Source organism: Oryctolagus cuniculus, chromosome 2 (genome assembly GCF_051225735.1).
Source record: "Oryctolagus cuniculus isolate XC-2025 breed Fujian yellow rabbit chromosome 2, ASM5122573v1, whole genome shotgun sequence".
Lineage (NCBI taxonomy): Eukaryota > Metazoa > Chordata > Mammalia > Lagomorpha > Leporidae > Oryctolagus > Oryctolagus cuniculus.
In genome coordinates, this window is record NC_142868.1 from 94,637,852 (window position 1) to 94,660,828 (window position 22,977).

Consider the following 22,977-nt stretch of genomic DNA (forward strand, 5'->3'; position numbering starts at 1 on the left):
GACACCGGCTTCCCCAGGCTTTCTAGAATCTTCCTTATGTTCAAAGTTTTAAATCACACACACAGAAGAAAAAGAGCAAAATCACCCATGTTTGGGATCTTGAAACCTGGCAGTGACGAGCGTTCCTAGATGACACCGGTTAAATGGGGTCAGAGAAAAACTGTGATGCTTTTAGGAACACCTTGAGTTAGGTCATAAAACGGGATCAATAAAACTTACTCTTCGATGCACTCCAAGTCTCGGCGCTTCCCGTCGGCGCACGCAAGCGTCTGCGGTCTCTGGCTGGGCGAATGCCGATGCCCTTGGAAGTTCCCAAACGGGTTTCCTTAACTAAGGAAACCGAGCGCTCCTAACATCTTTGGGGAAAGAGAAGGCGGGAGTCTGCGGCATTTGGAAAGGGGAAGAAGTCCACAGGCACAACTGACATCCAAAATGGCTCAACATAATTTATTTTTTTATGTTAAAATGTACAGAGCTCTTTTGAAAGTACTTGCTAGAAAGGGGGGGGGGGGCGGGAGGGTATTACATACAAGGACAGGAAGGGAGGCCGACGGCCCAGGAGCGCGTGACGTGGAGAGATACAAAGGCATCTGGGCTCCCTCCCCTAGCTTACAAGTCACCATGAACCAAGTACAAAGAGGTTACAAAACAGGAAAAGCAAACAGAAACAGACAGGAGTGGACTTAGCTTCGTTTGTACATGCGGCTTTAGAGGCATCTCTATTCACACACTCTAGAGATCTCTTTAAAGAGAATTTTTATCTTTCTTAAAATAGTTTTTAATATTCTACAACAAAGATAAAAAACTTTAAAGATGGAATGAAATGAAAAAGCTCTTATTTTTAAAAGGCATCAAAGTCACTAAGAGTGAGTTTTTAAATTTCTTTTTTAGAAGATTACCCAAGTTATCTTGCTAAAAATACATTTTTTTTAAACAGAAGTGAAAAAATGACAGGTACCAATATTACTGTGTTGGATAATTTCTTTTATAATATAGAAAAGAACATTTTTTTTCTACAATAGTTCTACAGTCACAAAGAGGCTTGTGGAAAAGGGAGCTGCCCGATTGAATTTTTTTATTATTTATTTAAAGAAACAAAACCAAACACAACCGCAAACTAACAGAAAACTGAATTCACGGCCCTCATCTCGCAGCTCCTCCTGCCTGACACCCCTCCTCCCGACACAGCCCCCCACCCAGGAAGCAGCGTCAGCTGAAGAAGCAGGGAGGGGTGCCGGGGCACTTCCCAGAGATGACCAGCCTGGAGGAGTACGCACAGACAGCCCTGCACATGCTCAGAGTCGACAGTGCTAAGATGTGGAATTCTGCCTTTTTCTACCTAGCACACTTCATTGAGAAAGTCAATTAAAGTGTATAAAAAAACCAACAAACCTGTGCATCTGAAAAAATTTAATGCCTAATCAGTACATTAAAAATGTATCTATAGAAAGTGTACAAATAAAGGAGAGAATTGAATGCTTACAGGTATTTCTTTAAGCAGCACTTCCCCCTTTTGGATATTCGAATGCACATACCAAGTGGTATAATAGTTTCCATCTTCTAATGATGGAGTGTATAAACATATATATGTATATATATGTTTGGTTTTTTTTTTTTTGTTTTTGTGTTTTTTTTTTTTTTAACCTATCCCTGGAGCAAGTAACAGGAAGAGAACGGGCGAACAGGTTGCACAGGATAAGAGAACGGACTGGGAGCAATGCGAGAACCCGCTGAAGTGCTGGCATCCAGATCTGCCCCACCTGCCGCTGGTGGGCCACTGGCTGCAGCACTCAGGAGCTCAAGGACCAGCGACAACGCGGGGCATGTGTCGTTTGAACAGCCACACGGCTCCCCCCAGAGCTCCCTCCCCAACACACGTTCTGCGGCATCTCTCGTCCAAGGTGCGTCAGGTAGCTCTCCAATCACCGAGAAGCACAGTGTGTGACAGAACGGGAGAGGGGGCTCAGCGGGGGCTGTGCTTTGAGTTCCAGCGGAGTGAGCCGCTGCGGGGGCGGGCCAGCACACCCTGGGACAAGAGGCCGGGTGCCCGGGTGCTGAGAAGCCAAGAGATCAAGGCCCTCTCTCAATGCCCATGGCCCGCCTCTGTCCTCCCAAGGCGGGGTTAGCCCTGCCGACGGCCTGCCTCTCAGACTCTGCCGCTGCTGCAGACTTACAGCAATTGTGTTATCTGAGTGCTGAGTGGGAATTTAAAAAAAAAAAAAAGAGGGATAAATCATACTACACTTGATTCAAGCAAAACATGTCCATTGAAGTCCACCTATAAAGAAACATTCCTGGGGGGAAAGTCTCAAGAGCTGGAGGGAGTGAGTGGGAGTGGGAGTGTGGGAGTGTGAGTGTGTGTGTGTGTGTGTGTGTGTGTAGCGGAGGGGATTTTCAAAGGAGAAGTGTCTTCCTGCCTCATTGTATTAATAATAACAATAATATTAACAATAACAACGTTGAAGGAGCTTGGGTAGCGCTCCACGTCCCCGTCTGAGTCTCCTGCTAAGTGCCTCCTGTTGGAATGAAGTCCGAAAAGACAGACGGGGCTGGGAGGAGAGGGCCCGGCTACCCCTCGAGATGTCTGTATAACATTTAGAAATGCCAACACTGGGGGCTGCACACGTGAGGGAAACACACGCTTTCAAATAAAATAAGGATAATTCACGTTTACACAAGTTCCGTCCGCGTGGTGTGTAAAGAAAGTAAGGCTCTTTTTAATTATGAAAAAGGTTTTGTGCATGTTTCCCCTGTCCCAGATCCATCTTTAGATGAATTCCACTGTAAAATGTTCAAGATTGTGAAGAGAACCAAAACCCAGAACAAAACGAACCCGAAAAGAGAGATCAGGTTTCCTAAAAAACAAAATAAACCAAAGGAAAAAAAATCCCTCTAAATCTACAGCAATATTTTAACTGGAAAAAAGGTCCGTTTTTCTCTGGTTTGTCAGTATAAAAGGTTCCTTTATTTATATATATTTAAGTCTGTGACCGTGAGTCCGTCTTGCTCACCTTCTCATGTAAGGTCCATTGAGTGACTGCTTGGGCACCCCAGCAGCGTTCATATAGCTGTGATGGGAGGGGCCCGTGTACATCATGTTCCCGTGAGGGTTTGGCTGCATAGGCTGCTGGGTATAGGCCTGGCTCCCCATCATCCCCATCTGCATCTGCATAGGATACTGTGCTGTCTGGTTCATGTAGGCAGGGTTACTATGGTAACTGCTGTTCATCATGGGCTGTGTCATCCGATAGCTGTTCATGGCGTTCAGGGTGTTCATGTTCATGGAATTGACGTTATAGGCGGGGGTCGGCATCAAGTTGACCCCCATGTTCATGCCTCGCTGCACAGCCAGCGCGCGAGGGCCGGCCTGCATGGCCACCGCCGGCGGGCTGCGGCCATACAGCTGCTGCTGGTGAGTGGGCGCGGAGGGCAGCGGCGCCGACTTGGAGCGGATGGAAATGTGCCCCTTGACTGGCATCTGCCCCTGCAACCGCTGGGTGTGCGGAATGCCGATGTTGGTGGCGGGCATGTTGCACTGCAGCAGCGGGGACGTGAGGTTCATGGTCGTGGATGCCAAGTTGGGCGGCGGCGTCATGGTGGCTTGTGCTTGAGGGGTCCCAGCCAACGGGTGAGATGGAGCCAGCTGAGCCAGTCCTGTGTTAGACAGAGAAACACTGGTTGCATAGGAGGTCACCGCAGGAGAATGGCTGTAAGGCAGGGCGTGGGGGTCCATAATGGTGTTGGTGAGCTGCTGCAGCTTGGCCAGACTGAAGGTGGCTGACGGCTGGGAGTAGCTGCCGGCCCCGAAGTCCCCTGGAATCCTCTCGTAGATGCTTATGTTCCCGGTGCCGCCGGACTCCGGGATCTCCATGATCATGGGAGCTGGCGTGAAGCTGTTGTTCATGCTACACTGCGACAGGGGCGCCTGCTGCTGCGGCGGGGGCGGGGCCTGCGGCTGCGGGGGCTGCGGCTGCGGCGGCGGCTGCTGCGGCGGCGGGGGCGGCGGGGGCGGCTGGGGCTGCGGCGGCGGCTGCTGGGGCGGGGGCGGCGGCTGCGGGGCCAGGGACGGCTGCTGCGGCTGGGGGGGCTGCGGCGGCGGGGGCGGCTGCTGCTGGTTGCTGGGCGGCCTCTCCAGCACGCAGGTCTGAGGCGACTTGATGCTGCAGTTGGCAGCAGGCGGCACGCTGCTCGGCTGCAGCAGGCTGCAGCTGCTGCCCATGCCGGCCATCTGCTGGGTGACAACGCAGCTGTTCTGGGTGAGGCCGCTGGACGACGACAGGCCGCCGTAGGAGCAGCTGCTCTGGGACGAGCTGGCGCCGCAGATGCTGCCGCCCAGGGTGGAGTCGTAGCTGCTGGGGTTCTCGTAGTTCTCCGTGGTGCTCTCGATGCTGCCCAGGTCGCTGAAGCCGCTGTCCACCACCTGCTGAGAGTGGTCTGATACGGAAGGCACATCCATCATGGGGCTGGTCTCCATGTTCTGCATAGAGGGCGCGGACAGGGATCCTTGCTCCGGGCTGATCTGGGTGTAGCCGCCCTCCAGGGCAGGCACGCTGGGGCTGCTGACCGAGCGGACCGACTGGCTGGGATGGGACGGCACTGAGGAGATGGGGCTGTTGTGCTCCGAGGCGTGGCAGTCCTCCACCATGGCCATGGGCGGGTCCTCCTCGGCCTGCGTGTAGCTCTGCAGGGTCTGGCAGGCCGCCAGGGTCTCCTCGCAGTCCGGGTAGGCCCCCTCGTGCTCGCTGCTCTCCTCCTGGGTCAAGGACTGCACGGCCTGCACGGTCTCCAGGTCCAGCTCGCTGTGCGCAATCTCCGGCTCGGCCTTCAGCCCCACCAGCTCCTCCTTGCGCGGGGCAGCGTCCTCGTGGCCGTGCTCGGACAGCACAGACGTCTCGTGGGAGGGCTGCTCCTCCTCAGAGTCCGGCTCCGTGTCGTCCTTCTCCTTCGGGCGCTCACCGCAGCTGGGCGCGTCCGGGTCTAAAAAAGACTGCGGGCCACCAGGCGCCTGCTCGCCGCACTCCCGCAGGGCCCGCTGCTCCGGCTCCTGCGCCTGCGCCGGCTCCAGCGGCCCGTCGTCCTCATCGTCCGCGTCGTGGTCTTCGTGCCGGCTGGCCTCGGCGGCCACGTCCTCCTCGTCCTCCGGCTCCTGCTCCTCCGGCTCCGGAGGCTCTTCCTCCGACTGCCTCTGCTCGGCGGCGGCGGCGGCGGCGCGCGGCTTCTCCTCCTCTTCCTCCTCCTCCTCCTCCTCCTCTGCCTCCGCCTCCTCCGCCTCGCGCTCCTTGGCGGCCGCCTCGGGGCTGTTGCTGCTGTTGGCCGGGGAAGCCACTCTCACCTCGCTGCAGCAGGTCGTGTCCTCCTCTTCCGCCTCGCCGCCCTCCTCCCTGTCGGCTCGCGCCTCCTCCTCCTTCCTCTCTTCAGACGAGGGCAAGTCTTCCTGGGGCTCAATGGCTTCTTCGTGCTCTTGCATTCTGGGCTTGCGTCCGGGTTTCGGCATGGGAACCATGGGCTCCACGACGCACTCCTGGGCAGAAATGGGCATGAGCTCCCTGCTGAGCTTGAATCCCGGCTTCCGGCCAGGCCTCTTCTTCCAGTGGACCGGTTTGCGGCTCTTGCCTTTGGGCCACCCCTTTTTCTTTTTCATGGGCGTGGACGTGTCTGGCTCAAGGGGAGAATTCTTCCCGGCACATTTTCGCAAGAGAGATACTGGCTTCAGGACAGGAGTGTCTGCACGGGAGGGAGAAGAAAGTACCAGACAGGTTACGAGACTTTCTGCTTCCAGGGCCTTTTCCCGAGGCCAGGACGCACGACAGAAATGAGCTTATTAGTCATCTCTTCCTAACGACTGAGCGCTAAGCATCTAAGGGACACACCTGGCAAACAACATCTTCCAAAGCGGCACAGAGAACTGGCAGAAGAGGGAGGGACTTGTGCCCCATAGCCTGTTGCTGTGGCTGTTAAAAGCGGCTCAGGCTTACTAGCTGTGCGGCTGCTTTGGGAAGCTACTCCAAGTTTCAGTTAGATCGCTATAAAACAGGTAAGCTTCAGGCGCATACAGAAGCAATGGTTGGATGCAGCTGACGTCACTGTGCCGGTCACAGATCGGCTTGTTTCCTCTCTGGTTTCCCTATCTGCAGTCTACCTAACTCTCTGCTTTTCTTCCTTCCCATGAAATCCTGACTTCCAGCAATGTCACCAGCCGGCGACGTCAGGCCACGGCTGTGCAGGCTGTACTGGGTCTACACGGAAGCATTTAGTCCAAGGCAGGTGCTGACACTTAGTCCTAAATGAGCACGAGAAAGTTAAAGCACCAACGGTGTTTGTTACGATTTCACATGAGTGTTATTTCTCTTATTCTCTTCTAAACGGCAGTAAGATACATGTACCATAAACCACTTCCAGCACCTGTAAGTACACAGTGCACACTGCCCACTAACTTGTAAAGGATAAGAACGCCAGGTGAGAACAGCAGGGTGCGCTCCGCGGTGCTACCTTAAAGCGAGCGAAGCACACGGCTCCGTCAGAGACAGCTGGCCCAGTGAACAGGAGGCTGCTTCAGCGCACAACGCCACCCCGAACAGCAAGTGCCGAATTTACAAAGTGGACACTTAGAACTGTACAGCAGTAAACGTTGGAGCATCACTCACAAGAAGGCAAAGAACGCAGTCATTTTAACACTATATTAAAGTTATTTGTCACACAAAAATAGAACAATTGAGAAAAGCCAGTTATTGCCCAGGTTTGAAATGGAATGGATTTAGAACACAAAGTTCAACTCGCGGAGGCATGAACTGAGGGTGTAAATGCCAAGGGTGGACTTCACCCAGTGAAGTAAAGTGAGCTTAGTCTGCGCCCACCCCAGGCAGACACACAGCAGGCATGGGCAGCACGCGCCTCTGGCAAAGACTTGAGGCCAGGGTGCCTTGCCTCGCCTTGACTCGGCTCATCTATGGGCACGCGTTTCTCAGGCTATTTTAGAAGTGACTGGACTTGTATCTGCATCGTGACATGTAACTTATGTCAAATCACTGTCAGCATGTATTAGAAACGTACTGCGAGCCGGGAGAGACGCATCAGCGGTAAGATTCGGGAAGGATCCCCGTCCAGGCAACCTGTGCTGATGGGAGAGTGGTCCCTCAGCTTCCATCACTTAACAATATTAGCCAGTGTTCATCGCAAAGCCCAGCACATGGCAGTGAGCGAGAGGGACAAGGTCTGGAGGCTGCCCACTCCAGCCGGGGACCGTCACATCTCCCCGAGCCTCACTCCACTCTCACCAGCTGAAGAGTCAGACAAAGGCTGAAGGTAAACTACCTTCTACAGGGGCAAAAACGGCGCCTGGGTTGGAGGGAAGCTAGACGAACCCGTGAGGGGGACAGGCTCGACCCGGCTTCCCGGAGAGCGCCACGCACCCTGTTCTCGGCGAGCAGCTTGGGGCAGCCGCGCTGCCCTGAGCGTGGAGGACGCGACCCCACAGCAGAGACATACCTTCAGCATCATCGGACTCCTCGTCGTCGTCTTCGTCTTTAGACTTCCTCTTGGCAGAGGCCCGGCCCCTGAGCACGTCCTGTGAGGACAGACGGTGGAAGTAGCCTCTGTGGAAGAGCTCGTTTTCATCCTCCTCCTCCTCCTCCTCGTCGATCTCGAAGGTGGGCTCTAACCTCGGCATGGGCCGCTCCGAGTCCGAGTCCTCGAAGGGCTCGTCCAGCACCTCCGTGGTCTCGGAGATGGTCTCCGTCACGACACTGCTGTTGTGGTGCTTGCGCTTCCTGACCCTCCTTCTGCGGTGCAGGATCGGCTTCTGTGAGCATGGAGAGAGCAACGAGTGTGTTAGGCCGTCCTCCCTGCCGCTCCCGGGGAAAACGCGACCACCACTACGGAATCAGCGCGTCCACAGAGATGTCTGACTAGACCTCAGGGAGACACACATGCTAGGTAATGCACAAGCGGCTGGTACAAGAGCAGGCAGCATGTCCAAAGAACAGACTCTACAATTCTCTTACAAGCTGAATGTACCACCCTAAAGCAGCTGCCTATTTTAATACCAAAATGATACAAAGGACAAAAAGCACTTTGAGGGGCTGGCGCTGGGCACCAGTTACTGTACCGGCTGCTCCTCTTCCAATCCAGCTCTCTGCTATGGCCAGGGAAAGCAGTGGAAGATGATCCAAGTGCTTGGAACCCTGCACCCACATGGGAGACCCAGAAGAAGCTCCTGGCTCCTGGCTTTGGATCGGCCCAGCTCCAGCCATTTCGGCCATCTGGGGAGCGAACCAGCAGATGGAAGACCTCTCTCTCTCTCTGCCTGTCTCTCTGTAACTCTTTCAAATAAATAAAATAAATCTTTAAAAAAAAAAGCACTGAAAAAAGAAAACAAATCTATTAGTAAAATTTGATACAGCTGGCACTATTTTGCAGAGGGCTGGCCTAATATCTTAAATTATACAACTGAGGCCGGCGCCGCAGCTCACTAGGCTAATCCTCCGCCTTTCGGCGCCGGCACACCGGGTTCTGTCCCCGTTGCCCCTCTTCCAGGCCAGCTCTCTGCTGTGGCCCGGGAGTGCAGTGGAGGATGGCCCAAGCACTTGGGCCCTGCACCCCATGGGAGACCAGGAGAAGCACCTGGCTCCTGCCATCGGATCAGCGCGGTGCGCCGGCCGCGGTGGCCATTGGAGGGTGAACCAACGGCAAAAGGAAGACCTTTCTCTCTCTCTCTCTCTCTCTCTCACTGTCCACTCTGCCTGTCAAAAAAAAAAAAATTATACAACTGAGATCACAAAGTAATAGTGATGTGCCTCAAATGTGATTTTCTTCATTCTACAGAGCCAAGAAGGATCAAAAATCTGTTCAAAAACTGTACAGAATACAGTCTCCTCATATCCAGTCGAGGGAAGTTCTTCAAGAACTTCAAAAGTGCTTGCCAAATGATCTCACTGCCTATTACCATTTTTTTAACCACAGGAACTATCTTTTCTTTTCAAAACTTTATAAATAGGCAATATAAGCCTAGGAGATGGCAAAGATAAATTCTTCATGATTATGCAATGAACAAGAGAGTTAGTCAAATGTTCCATCTTTCTCTACTTCACATTTACTAATCCTTCTAATTGAGAATACAGTTTTCAAATTGGATTCAAAATGACCTCGGTGCTTAGAGAAGTGGCTGGGGCAGGAATCACTCGCGATGAGCCAGGGTGCAGGAAGTGCTCAAAGCAAGCGAAGAGAGAACCTCCCAACGAGGGTACGTGTGTGTAGGACACGGGGAGCAGAACTGTCTGGGCAGCAGATTTTAAAATGCGACAGTACTGGGTCCCGTCAGCACAGGTTATGTCTAAACAATGGGAAGGGGCAGCCCCACACGGGGGGACCTCACTGCTACCAGCCTGCTGTTACTGCAAGGTTTAGCATAACATCGTTGACTAACGCAGGCTTTGCACCCTACATGTCACACACGGTGCAAAACACGCGAGAACCACGAGATCGCTTCTCACTGCAGCAGACACCCAACGACAGAGCTGCTCCAGAGAGATGCTAAGCGGCACACAGCTCTGAAGCAGACCCTCACGGAGCTGGTGTAGTGGTGCAGTGGTCAAGCCTATGGGATCACAGAGGCATCAGCTGCCTTTGGATCTAGCTCCCTGCGAATGTGCCTGGGAAAGGGGACGGCGCCTTTCAATTCAATAAAATAGTAAATCTTAAAAATAAATCAATAAAAGCAGACCTCGCAGTCCTTGAGCTCACCTCAAAAGCACAGGAGCTGGCTATGAAACCGTTAGAGCAGTACAGCGTGTGCTGGGGTTATGACGTATTGCATCTTCACATCTGCACTCTCTCGACTGCAAATGGCACCATGCATACTCTGTTTGGTAACTTTTGATAAATTTCACTTTTTATATTAGCTTGGTGGTAAACGATAAAATAGACTGTGGCCTGAATACATTTTATGCATTTATGACTTATCTAACCCCAAACAAGTGTTTTCAGTATTTCTAGACTATAGTTGGTCAGCAGGTTTTTCCCCACAGTTAAGTGGACCCATGTGGTTCAACTTCCTACTGTTTGTGGGCCAACTGTGAGCTAAAGAACCAAGCAAGCATCCATGAGTCCACGGTGCCTGGGAAAACAAACAGATGGCAGAGAATGGACAAACCTCCCAGGCAGAACACCGAACAATTCACGCAGCACTCTGCTCTCAGGAGGCAGAGCACGACTCCCCACAGCCTCCGTGTGGGCTGCGCAGGGACCTTCCTGCACGCAGCAGGGGAAGCGGGAGAGGGTGGAAACCTGACAAGCACCACCCGGGTTAGCACCAACAATTAAGTCATAGTTGGGGTGGGCAGGGCTGGCGCTGTGGAGCGGCAGTCTAAGCTGCTGCCTCTGGCGCCGCATCCCATAAGAGCACTGGTTCAAGTGCTTCCTGCTCATGTGCCTGGGAAAGCAGCAGAACATGGCCCAACTCCTTGGGCCCCTGCATCCGCGTGGGAGACCCGGAAGAAGCTCCTGGCTCCTGCCTTTGGCCTGGCCCAGCCCCGGTCATTGTAGCCATCGAGTGAATAAGCCAGCAGATGGGTGACTGTTTTCTCTGTCTCTGTCTCTTGTCTCTCTCCGTAACCCTGCCTTTGAAATAAATCTTTTAAAAATTAAGAAGTCATGGTGAAAGTAACACCCCTGCGTCTAATACAGATACTTACTGATAATACATGCTGTCATGAGAAGGGCACTTTACCCCGATGATGGCTGTTCTCTCAAAGACACAAAAACCACAAAGCCCCACGGCATCCTGTTCCAGTAGTACGAGAAAGATTCTATAAAACACCAAGACTCACCACGAACAGCCCTGCCAAGAGAAAGCAGGGCCCCGCGCTCTGGAGGAGAGCTGTCACCCACCCTCGCACAGCCGGGTCCCTCCGCCTGGCTGGCTCTGTGGCTGGCTCTGTGGCGGTGCTCCCGTCACGCCCCAGCCTGGGGCACTTCTGGTGCTCCCCTCTAATGCACAGTTCCACTTCCTGAGATTTCAGCTGCCCGCGGCCAACCCCGGGTCATAAATCAACAACTCGCCAGAGGTGACCTGCACACCACTCTGAGCGACGTGACGAAATACTCGCCATCAGTCAGCCAGCGGACTATCTCTGCCTGTCCCCTGGTGGTCGCCTCAGTCCCACACCGGCTGTCCCGGCAGCACAGTGCCCATCTGCAGGTGACCCTGGTTTACTCAGTAAAGGCCCCGAAGGGCGAGAGCAGTGATGCGGGCCGTGTGGCCATGCCCAAGAGAAGCTGCACATGCTTCCTTTAAGCAAAGAGCTGCATGGACAGGAAGGAGATTTTCAGAAAGAAACAGAGCCCCGGAGTGCCAGCCCACATTCATTCAAATAACTTTTAGTCCCGGATATTCTTGTAACTGTCCTATTTTAGTGCTAGCTGTTGTTGCTAATCTCATACTGCGCCTAGTTTATGTACAGGCAAACACATAGCACCCATAGGATTCGGCCCTATCTGTGGAGGCAAGCAGCCTCGGGGGGTCCTGGCAATAGCCCCAGCAGATAACGGGGGTGGGGTGGGGGGTCTACTGTGCAGCTGAACAGAATTCATTATCATTATGGCACAGCACTTATGAGCTCATTGATTCTCACTCAAACTTTGCAAGATGATGTAAATTTAGAAAATATTTTTGTGAGCCTGGTGCTGTGGCACAATGGATTAAGCCGCCACCTATGATGCTGGCATTCCATATCGGAGCGCCAACTTGAGTCCTGGCCACTCAGCTTCTGATACAGCTCCCTGCTAATGAGCCCGGGAAAGCAACAAAAAATGCCCAAGCGCCATCCCCTGCCACCTACATGGGAGCCCTCAATGGAGCTCCAGGCTCCTGGCTTTGGCCTGGGCCATCCCTGGCTGTTGTAGCCATCTGGGGAGTGAACCAGTGGATGGAAGATTCTCCTCTGTATGTAAACAGGTAAATGTTATGCACGCACGTGCACGCGCGCGCGCGCACACACACACACACACACACACACACACATATTTCCTACAGGACTGTGTGGGACAAGGAGAAGGTGGTTTGGTGGGGGCCCTACACCCAGGGCACCTCTCTGCTAACTTCCTACCTAAGTGTGCTGCTCTTGGCCTCCTCTCCTCACACAAACACTTCCCACCTGCAGTAGCCCCTGTACACAGGACTCAGAATCAAACCAACTAGATGCAAAACAGTCTGCAGCCTTCACCTGAGCTTAGGGCTTCAGAAGCAATGCCTGTGACTTCTGAGAAGCCACCGCGCGGGGAGCTGGCGGGGCTCTGCAGGCAAGCTACTAGAGCAAGAGGGGCGAGGAGCCGGGCGGTACCTTCCGCTTCAGCGTGGGCTTGGTGAGGACCGGCGGTGAGGCTGAGCGCGGGCTCTCGGGCTCCTCCTCTTCGCTGCTCTCGCTGAAGCCCCGGAGCAGGGCCCTGTCGCCGTCACTGTAGCGCCGAGGCAGTCTGTCGCTCCCTTCGGTCGGCCTGCACTTGAGGGCCTCGGGGCTGCTCTGGAGCTGAGCCCGCCACAGCTCCACCCCCTCGCTCAGTCTCCTCTTAGGGACTTCGGGCTTCCTGTCCTGGGGGGGCTGCTCCCGACAGGGAGGCGGCGGCGGCTCAGCCTCAGCGCGGGGCTCGCGGGGGGCTTCCGGCTTCTCCCCACACTCTCCATAGGGCTCCTGCGGTGCCGGGCTCTCCTCCAGCAGCAGCGCAGACTCAGGGTCCCCGAAGCGCTCCGGGGCTCGCCGGGCCTTGCGCCCCCAGCGGCCCCTGCGAGGCGGCAGGCTGTCCCGGGGCGGCGCCGACTTGCTGGACCGGGGGGTGTTGGCTGCAGTCACTTCTGGCTTCTTGTCGCTTTCCACTGAAGAGTAGGAATCCTGCTCTCTGCTCTCCCGGGACGCAGGCTGTCCCACCTGATGTCAGAAAAGGAAACCACGCCGGTCAGTTCTCCCATCTTGCTTGGCCCCATCTACCTCTCCTGAGTTTTGAAGAACAAGGTAAGAAAAGCAAGTGGTGTGGGAAAGGAGAAGTGCCAGCTACTGAAGAGCTGTCATGCCAGGCACTGTCTTCAATGCTTCCCAGCACTGGATCACGTGTCACAGGGAGCCCAGGCAGACACCTGCGGTGGCCTGCGTGGGCCTTCTACATGTCACAGGGAGCCCGGGCAGACACCTGCAGTGGCCTGCATGGGCCTTCTACGTGCCACTGAGGGAGCCCGGGTAGACACCTGCAGTGGCCTGCGTGGACCTTCTAACAGGAGAGTGAAGAAGCTGAGGTACAAACCCCGCAGCTTGACTTCAGAGTTATGCTCTTAACCACTCTGCAATAGCATCTTCAACAAACTATTCTTGTCAGTGTTAAATGAGATTATTTATGCAATTTCTTAGAAATAAAAATTTAGGGGCCAGCGCTGTGTTGTCATAGGCTAAGCCTCTGTCTGCAGGGCCGGCATCCCATATGGGTGTTGGTTTGTGTCCCAGCTGCTCTGCTTCTGATCCAGCTCCCTGCTGATGGAGCCTGGGAAAGCAGTGGAGGATGGCCCAAGTGCTTGGACCCTGCACCTTCGTGGGAGACCTGGAGGAAGCTCCTGGCTCCTGGCTTCAGCCCGGCTGTGACCATCTGGGGAGTGAACCAACAGATGGAAGACCCCCCGCCCCCAACTCTGGCTTTCAAGTAAACAAATAAATCTTTTAAAAAGAAAGAAATGCAAATTTAAAAACAGGGAGGAGATAAGCTCCTGGGGCATGGGAAGAGCCAATAGGGTGTCAGAAACTTGAAAGAAAATTGCTGTAATTATTTTACTTTTATTCTGAATATTCAATTCCACTTTGGAAATTAAATTGCCCTAAAGAGAGGCATGAAATTTTTTTTTTTTTTTTTTTTTTTTTTTACAGGCAGAGTGGACAGTGAGAGAGAGAGACAGAGAGAGAAAGGTCTTCCTTTGCCGTTGGTTCACCCTCCAATGGCCGCCGCTGCAGCCGGCGCACCGCGCTGATCCTGGCAGGAGCCAGGAGCCAGGTGCTTTTCCTGGTCTCCCATGGGGTGCAGGGCCCAAGCACCTGGGCCATCCTCCACTGCACTCCCTGGCCATAGCAGAGAGCTGGCCTGGAAGAGGGGCAACCGGGACAGAATCCGGCGCCCCAACCGGGACTAGAACCCGGTGTGCCGGCGCCGCAAGGTGGAGGATTAGCCTATTGAGCCACGGCGCCGGCTGAGGCATGAAATTTTTTATGCTTATCAAAAGAGGACAGATTTTAAAGGATGAAAGCACGCTTTAAAAAAAAAAAAAAACAGGAGCAAGCAAGGCAGGCATCATCCGAACGCTGACGACCACAGTGTGGTACAGTCGGGCACGGACCCTGTGATGGCTACAGACATCCGTGTGCACACCGAAGGCTTCACTGCGCTGGCACAAAACACGCACGGGTCTACAACATCACCTCCTGCACTCTGCTCTAAGGAAAACGCATCTGCATTTCCACAGCTGTCAGGGCCAGATTCGATCTGGAGTCTCCGTTCTGCCCATACAGCTCGAAACTGAGCTGCCTGTGGGTACCGTGCTATGAAATATTTAATCGTAAGCAACAGGTTATCAGAAATCGCAGTCTCCTAATGGTCTAAGGCTTACGAACACACAAGTAAGTAAATAAGACATTTTTCCTGAAGTTTCCACCACTGAAATTCTTGGAAGAATGCATTCTGTTGGTAGGATATCGTAATGCATCACAAGCAGCCATGAAAACCAAGAATGTATCTCCCGCCATCAACAACAGCGACCGTACACTGCCCTTACACTGGTCTCTAATTCTCCTTCGGGACCCTGTGCCTCTTCGTTCTCTCCTTCCTCAGCCTCCTCTTCCTCCTCTTCTGAGACAACAGAGTTGGAGACGATGACGGGAGTCCAGCGCAGGCACTCCGGGTCTACATCCACAGGTCGCACGTTCAGCTGAAGCTTGGCCATGTGATCCTGGATAAGTTTTTCCCGGCGGATAATCACAAATCTGGAACCAGAGAAAAGTTTATAGCAATCAACAATGTACACGAAGTCCATAAAAATGAAAATGGAGACAGAGTCCCCAGGAGACCCTGGAGATGAAGATGGACACTTCAAAGATGGGCTGCCTGGGACTGCCGTGGGGACACAGCCCCCAGTTCAAGTCCCAGTTGCTCCATTTCTGATCCGGCTCCCTGCCTGCCAATGCACCCAGGAAAGCCAGGATGGCCCAAGCACTTGGACCCCTGGCTTTAGCCTGGCCCAGCCCTGGACACTGCAGCCATTTGGGGAGTGAACTAGTGTATGGAACGTCTTCCCCCAACCCCACCCACCCTTGCCTTTCAAGGAAATAAATCTTTAAAAATAAATCAATCTTAAAACAAACAAAAGAACAGGCCACCTATGCTACTACCACCATGAGAGTGGAACAGCGAACCCGGGCAAATGCTTCCCAGTGCATTACAGAAACGGCATAAACACCACGGACAGGAAGACGCCAGCTCTGTACCGCCATGCATGCCAGTGGCGCTGGCTGCTGTTCGGTGAGCGCCCTTCGGAGGGACAAAAGGCGTGCGGCACTCACTGGTCGCTGCGGAAGTCCAGCATTCGCAGGTGATGGAGTGTGGACGTGATGTCCTGCGGGCAGATGCCAGTCAGCTTGCTCAGCTTCTTAATGCTGATCTGCTTGTCGTTCTGGTGGTAGAGGCACTCCAGTATCACGCTTTTCCAATAGGCCATGTAGGAAAGGCGGCCCAGATCGGACAGCGGCTTCTCTGGAGACCCTGCCTGGCCTTCCCGCTTTGATAACAAATAACCTATAGGGAACCCGAAATCACAGCTGTGTCAGAGACCCTACAAATGTCCGATTCAGCAACATCCCAACCCTGCCCTCTAGAGCCAATCAACACATCACCAGCAGAAATCATTTCAAAGGAAAATCCGTTCCAAGAGAGGGGAATAAAACTGCAAAGCCTGCACACAGAGAACATGGGGTGAGCATCAGCCATCTACAGGTCATGTAAGTCACTCTGTCAAAGCAGTCACACTGTCAACAACCGGGCAGCGTCAGTCAGGTGAAGGCCGCAGTGGCTCCCACCTCCGCCATCTACGACGGCAGGAGACTACCCATGTATGCTGTCTTTGGGCCTCCAGATGGCAACGGCTACATCTGAATTGAGAAAGACACAAGAATGGCTTGGCTGGTGTGTGGTCCTATCAAGAGTGTTCTGAGAGCAAACTAGAGAATTTCTCACCTCAACTGCAGCTCTTCTCACCTATCTCTAACTCTGGGCAAGCAGACTGTCACCTGAGTACCACTGTGAGCGTACGTGCTACACCACTGTCTAGGGCATGACTCGTAGGAATCAGAAAGGAAGGGCATCGATTTTATGGGAAAAATCACACACACACAAAATGGAGCTGGCAGGAGAAATGTCCTTTCTATCAATAAAGAGAATGTAAAAGTAGTCTAAGAACAGTGATCTGAAAATGTGCATTAGCAAAAATGCTGAACCCAAGGTTGCTGACTATGTCATTTCAAAACAGACTCATCACCCTAAATAAAACGTTTTCCCTAACTTTGTTATTTAGTGACATGCAACAGGCTGAGTCACGAGTCCACTTTCAAAATAAGATGGAAATATGAATTCCACACCCTACTGCTAATCCAAAAAGGCCTAGGAAAATACAGAACAAGCGGAAGCTGACTTTCAGTGACATAACCAGGAGCACTGGTCTAGAGCCACACACAGCAGGGCTGGTCAGTCCACATTAGAATTTAGCTGCCCAAGACAAGAGTCAAAATCCTTGGCTTGAACCATTATTCCCGCATAAATTCCTCTGAATACTTCAGCAATATCTAGGGGGAAAATTCCATTATAACACTATTTTATAATCATTCAAAAATGTATTAAAAAAGACATTGAACTTTTCCAGATTATCAGAGTGAGACAAAATGCCAGTTCACAATGAACTCTTTGTAACTATTGGTTTTCACTTTTCTTGTAGCATTCTCAAGGTCTTTAAAGGTGTGTTGCCCATTTTGACCACTAGGTAGAATCTGTTAGTTAAAAGTGCACATTATCTCAGACAAGTGCGTAACAAAAATGGGGCAGGTGCCTTAATCGTTAATATCATTAATGTAAGCAGTTCTGTAACACTTTTAGTGCTATTGTTCACATTACCGTGTAAAACTAAGTTTCTGTATAAATCAACAGTGACAAAGATGTTTGCTGTTGTTCACATAAAACTGTACTCAGTATCAGCTATTTAAAAATACCATGTCCAACCAAAAGAACTTGCGGCTCTGAAGACCATAAAGTGACAAAAGATAGTAACAGCCAGTACATCATCTAGGAAACTTCAAAACAGACACAGGGAGAAGGTGCCAGGAAGCGCTAAGGAGAACTTATGTGAATATCATCCTTACTGAAGTCGATGAGAAACCTGCCATAGCCCTTACGCTGGTACTGCGGAAGAATCATTATGCAGGAAACGTTGTATTTCTGTTGGCAGTGCTTTTCCTGGTGGAGAAAACAGAGCCGAGTTTTAATAATCAGGTAAAAACTAAACAGCAATATGAATTATTAAGAAACAAAGGCTAACAGCCACACCAGAGCCCAGCCCTAGGGACAGCAAGACACACCAAGGAGAAACCCTCCATGGGAGAAGGACAGCGCTAAGTCACTGCCATTACCCACAAAGCAACTGTCCCAGGAGAGCAGAAACATAAAACAAAGTCATGCCACTTAACCCCATCTGCAACTCAAAAACATGAGGTTAACGCCCAAGACCAGCAGAGGGGTCTGGGCCTATACAATCTGCAAAGCTGTGAACGATGAATCCACGTGTGACTCCAGAAACAAGATCCAGCGACTGCTAAGTTTCCTTTATTTCCTGTTTTGATGCACTCCCACCCATTAGTTATACCTAACATTACACAAAATAGTCCTGAATAATAATTAAGTATATGCTTCAAAAAAGGATTTTATTTATGTATTTACTGATCTGAAAGGCAGGGTTACAGAGAGAGGAGGAGAGACAGAGAGAGAGAGAGATATCTTCCATCTGTTGGTTCACTCCCTAAAATGGCCCCAACAGCCAGGGCTGGGACAGACAGAAGCCAGGAGACAGGAGCTACTTCCAAGGTCTCCCAAGTGGGTGCAGGGGCCCAAGGACTTGGGCCATCTTCTACTGCTTTCCCAGGCCATAGCAGAGAGCTGGATCGGAAGTGGAGCAGCCGGGACTCGAACCAGCGTCCACATGGAATGCTGGTGCTGCAGGCGGCGGCTTTACCTGCTATACCACAGTGCTGGCCTTTAAGCATACTTTCATAAATCAATCAACATGTTTTAAATTGTATTTAGCTAATGACATAGCCTACGTGAAGAACTCTTATGATGTTAAGTGTTTTACACTTTTAGATTTTACCATGAACTTGCTTAAATAAAAATACATATTTTATGTTGACTTTTTTTCCCGGAGGGAATGGAAGATTAAGAAAGAAGAAAATATATATTTATATTTTAAATAAAAGTCTTCTTGTTCTTACTTCTACGGCTAAAACCCAAACAAGGAAGAAAGATTCAAGCGCAGAAACAGCTCTGAGATGATGACTGTGTTTACTTCACAAGCTGCATCTTTGTCACCATGGGAATGTGAGTCATTTTTGAAACCCCTCTGGAGTACTACCAGCAGCCCAAGTTCCTAGGAGACTGCAGCCTGTTAAATGTCACTAGGCACCTTCCAGCACTCGCTGAGTCTCTCTTCCTCTCCTACAAGCTCAATGACACCTACAAGGCACTGTGCCCCGCAGTGTGTCTTTTTTTTTTTTTTTTTTTTTTGACAGGTAGAGCTATAGACAGTGAGAGAGACAGAGAGAAAGGTCTTCCTTCCGTTGGTTCACTCCCCAAATGGCCACTACAGCCGGCACTGCGCTGATCCGAAGCCAGGAGCCAGGTACTTATCCTGGTCTCCCATGGGGTGCAAGGCCCCAAGCACTTGGGCCATCCTCCACTGCCTTCCCGGGCCACAGCAGAGAGCTGGGCTGGAAGAGGAGCAACCGGGACTAGAACCCAGCACCCATATGGGATGCCAGCACCGCAGGGGAAGGATTAACCAAGTGAGCCACGCACCGGCCTCCGCAGTGTCTTATAGTCAGCAGCAAAGACTGCTTTAGGTCTCACATGAATTCAAACCTTCTAAGCTGACGTACTTACTTTAGAAAAGTAGCCAACAAGGTGGCAGCCCTTGACATCATTCTGCGTTAGCACATAGAAAAGAAATGGCTCCACGTCATAATAGAGTGTTTTGTGGTCAAGAAACAACTTTGCCAGGAGACACAGGTTTTGACAGTAAATGGTGCTCACGTTCCCGTCGACCTGGAGGGAAAAGGCAGAGCAGACTGGTCAGCGCCCACAGCGCAGACTGAGAGAAGCTGTCAGTGAGCAGAACACACAGGGCAACAACAGCTCAACACAGGGGACACGCACTTGAACACAGCAGGGCCGGCGAGACAGGGAGTGCATGACGCGGTTCACTGTATCAAAAGATCAGCTGCAGGAAGCCTTTACAAGCAAGCTTCACGCTCTTCATGAGCAGATCTGAACATGAGCGCTTCTAAAACCCACTTTTATGGTAAAGCGCAGTTTAACTGCAGACTCATCCCCACCAGCAGCCTGAAGCAATATGGTCTGATGACCAGGACCAGGTGTCCTCCCAAACAAAGCTACTTGAGGGAGAGTTAACCACTGCTACTCAGAAGCACCAGGCAGGCTTCCAAGGCTGAGAACCTGCAATGAGGCTCAGGTTGGCCACTGCTCCTGACACCTCTGTTTCTGGAATTGCTGATACTGGCTCATTTATGAACACGCCACCGGATGTCCACTTGGCTCCCGAGACACTGTCACTGTCCAGCACACTGTCAGAACTCCTCAGTGGAAAATACAGACCAACAGATGCTTCAGTTGAGAAGCCAACTGCTTTCGGGTATTCAGCACCCCAGAGCACACCCATCTCCCCTCCCAAAAGGTGCTCAAGGGCCTCAAGTGACCCCACCAAAACCACATCTTAGGGAAGATGGAGACAGCGGGAGACCGGGAGGGCCCTGACAGCCTCAAAGTCTACGGCTGAAGCAGTGAGAGAGGACCGGGTGCCAGCAAAGCACTCAGTTACTACCTGACACTCAAACCACAGCACTCAAGAAATTACAGGCCGCCATTGACAGCAATACAGAATCACAAGTCCCATCAGCCACATACTAACACTTACTGATTCTATTAATTCTATCTCTATGAGATACTCCTCTTCAATAAGTAACAGAAATCCTTTCATTTAAATGTTGGATTTCATCAATTCTATTTTTTTGTTTTTATTTTATTTTATTTTTGACAGGCAGAGTGGACAGTGAGAGAGAGAGACAGAGAGAAAGGTCTTCCTTTGCTGTTGGTTCACCCTCCAATGGCCGCCGCGGCCGGCGCACCGTGCTGATCCGATGGCAGGAGCCAGGTGCTTCTCCTGGTCTCCCATGGGGTGCAGGGCCCAAGTGCTTGGGCCATCCTCCACTGCACTCCCTGGCCACAGCAGAGAGCTGGCCTGGAAGAGGGGCAACCGGGACAGAATCCGGTGCCCCTACTGGGACTAGAACCCGGTGTGCCGGCGCCGCAAGGTGGAGGATTAGCCTAGTGAGCCACGGCGCCGGCCGGATTTCATCGATTCTAAAATGTTCTTTTACTATATCTATACGTATGCAAAACTGGTTGGTATTTTATACTCAAATGGAGCCTTAAAATTATAATTAGCAGTTACTTTTCCTTTTCAGTGTGACCTAAGAGTAAGCTACGTTGTAACTGCTGCCTCTGGAATACAGAACTTGTTCTGAGGTCACCGGGGGGCGAAGCTCAGCTGGCCCTGGCCCCACAGTTAGGTGGCGTGCGGAGGCCCGGGTTTGGAAGCAGGCAGAGAGGCCTGGCACACAGCTGCTCACCTCGAAGACAGAGATGTTGTTCTTGCGGTAGATCTCGTTGGCTGGCGGGTGGAACCAGCCACACTTCTTCATGTGCTGCTGCAGAATGGCTCTACTCTTCATGTATTTCAGACAGAATTCACAGAGATACAACTTAGGGAGCCTGGAAGTAAGGATTGCAAAAGACAGGGCTTTACATTTTACAGGACTTCAGACTGTTACAACCCTCAGCTTAGCTTTGCCTTTTACCACGGCTTAGGTGAAAAAGGTAGAGCAAGCATTGTTATCCCCATTTGTTACCTGCAACTTCTACTACTTCAGGTAACAGTATCCAGGTAACACACAGCAGAGCACTCTTCCCACTAGGCCAATCATGCATGTCTTCCAAGGGTAGCTGGTCCACAGAGCGCAAAACCTCACAGCCCCCCTTCTTCTTTTTTAAAGATTATTTATTTGAAAGGCAGAGTTACAGAGAGAGAAGTAGATACAGAGAGAGACAGAGAGAGAGAATCTTCCATGTGCTGGTTCACTCCCCAAATGGCCAGGCTGAAGGCAGAGTGCAGGGGAGCCTAGGCACTTGGGCCATCTTCCTTCGCTTTTCCCAGGTGCATTAGCAGGGAGCTGGATCGGAAGTGGAGCAGCCGAGACTTGAATTGCCACCCATATGGGAAGCTGGTGCCGCAGGCTACAGCTTAACCCACTGCATCACAGCACTGGCCCACAGTCCCCATTCTTGAGACTCTCCAGTAAGCAGAAAATAAAGCCTATGTTCAGAACACAGGAATGTAGGTGAAGATTGCTGAACTGTATATTCTTTCTTCCTCTGTTATTTCTTTTATTTATTTGCTATTCATCTACTACTTTCAGAAAAGAAATCTCTGCTCAACACTTACTGTGTTCCATGCCCTGGAATATGTACACTATGAAGCCACCTCAAAAAATTTATGCACAAACGGAATTAAAATATAATTTTGGTGTAAAGCATTTTTGAATTCTATGCACAGCTTTTTCCTAAGACACACATTTCTCAAGAACTTCTTGAAGATTCCTTGTACAGTGCTGAGCGCTACGGAGTACACCTGGTACACTCCGTGTGCGTTTACAGACGGAATTCTAACAGTGCTGAGTGCTACGGAGTACACCTGGTACACTCCGTGTGCGTTTACAGACGGAATTCTAACAGCGCTGAGTGCTACGGAGTACACCTGGTATACACCGTGTGCGTTTACAGACGGAATTCTAACAGTGCTGAGTGCTACGGAGTACACCTGGTACACTCTGTGTGCGTTTACAGACGGAATTCTAACAGTGCTGAGCGCTACGGAGTACACCTGGTACACTCCGTGTGCGTTTACAGACGGAATTCTAACAGCGCTGAGTGCTACGGAGTACACCTGGTATACACCGTGTGCGTTTACAGACGGAATTCTAACAGCGCTGAGTGCTACGGAGTACACCTGGTACACTCCATGTGCGTTTACAGACGGAATTCTAACAGCGCTGAGCGCTACGGAGTACACCTGGTACACTCTGTGTGTGTTTACAGACGGAATTCTAACAGCGCTGAGCGCTACGGAGTACACCTGGTACACTCCGTGTGCGTTTACAGACGGAATTCTAACAGTGCTGAGCGCTACGGAGTACACCTGGTACACACCGTGTGCGTTTACAGACGGAATTCTAACAGTGCTGAGTGCTACGGAGTACACCTGGAACACACCGTGTGCGTTTACAGACGGAATTCTAACAGTGCTGAGCGCTACGGAGTACACCTGGTACACTCCGTGTGCGTTTACAGACGGAATTCTAACAATGAGCCTGTTTCGGCAGGTTAGGACATACCTCATCCTGGCTCTCTCCTGGTTACACGTCACCACATGAAAGGTAACTCAAAAGTCTTTTCATTCAATAAATTATTCATAGAGGCTCAAATTACTTTTTAAATGCTTTCAGTTGCTACACTATATTTATTTCAATAGTGTTTCTATTTTAATCAAAACAGAATTTCTTTATAATA

General features: G+C 51.5%; 1 protein-coding gene across 3 annotated transcripts in view; it reads right to left on the bottom strand.

The window, feature by feature from the left end:
- Positions 1-426: 426 nt before the first annotated feature.
- The window catches only part of KAT6A (lysine acetyltransferase 6A), a 116,483-nt gene continuing 93,932 nt past the window's right edge, over positions 427-22,977 (bottom strand). For all 3 annotated transcript variants that reach the window (XM_051832297.3, XM_051832298.3, XM_051832299.3), the window contains 8 exons: positions 20,982-21,123; positions 19,216-19,377; positions 17,427-17,520; positions 15,582-15,813; positions 14,798-15,005; positions 12,336-12,917; positions 7,486-7,798; positions 427-5,724 (listed from right to left, as the gene is read on the bottom strand). In XM_051832297.3, the coding sequence (XP_051688257.3) occupies positions 3,008-5,724; positions 7,486-7,798; positions 12,336-12,917; positions 14,798-15,005; positions 15,582-15,813; positions 17,427-17,520; positions 19,216-19,377; positions 20,982-21,123 (4,450 nt within the window). In that variant the 3' untranslated portion in view covers positions 427-3,007. The remainder of the gene's footprint in view (positions 5,725-7,485; positions 7,799-12,335; positions 12,918-14,797; positions 15,006-15,581; positions 15,814-17,426; positions 17,521-19,215; positions 19,378-20,981; positions 21,124-22,977) is intronic.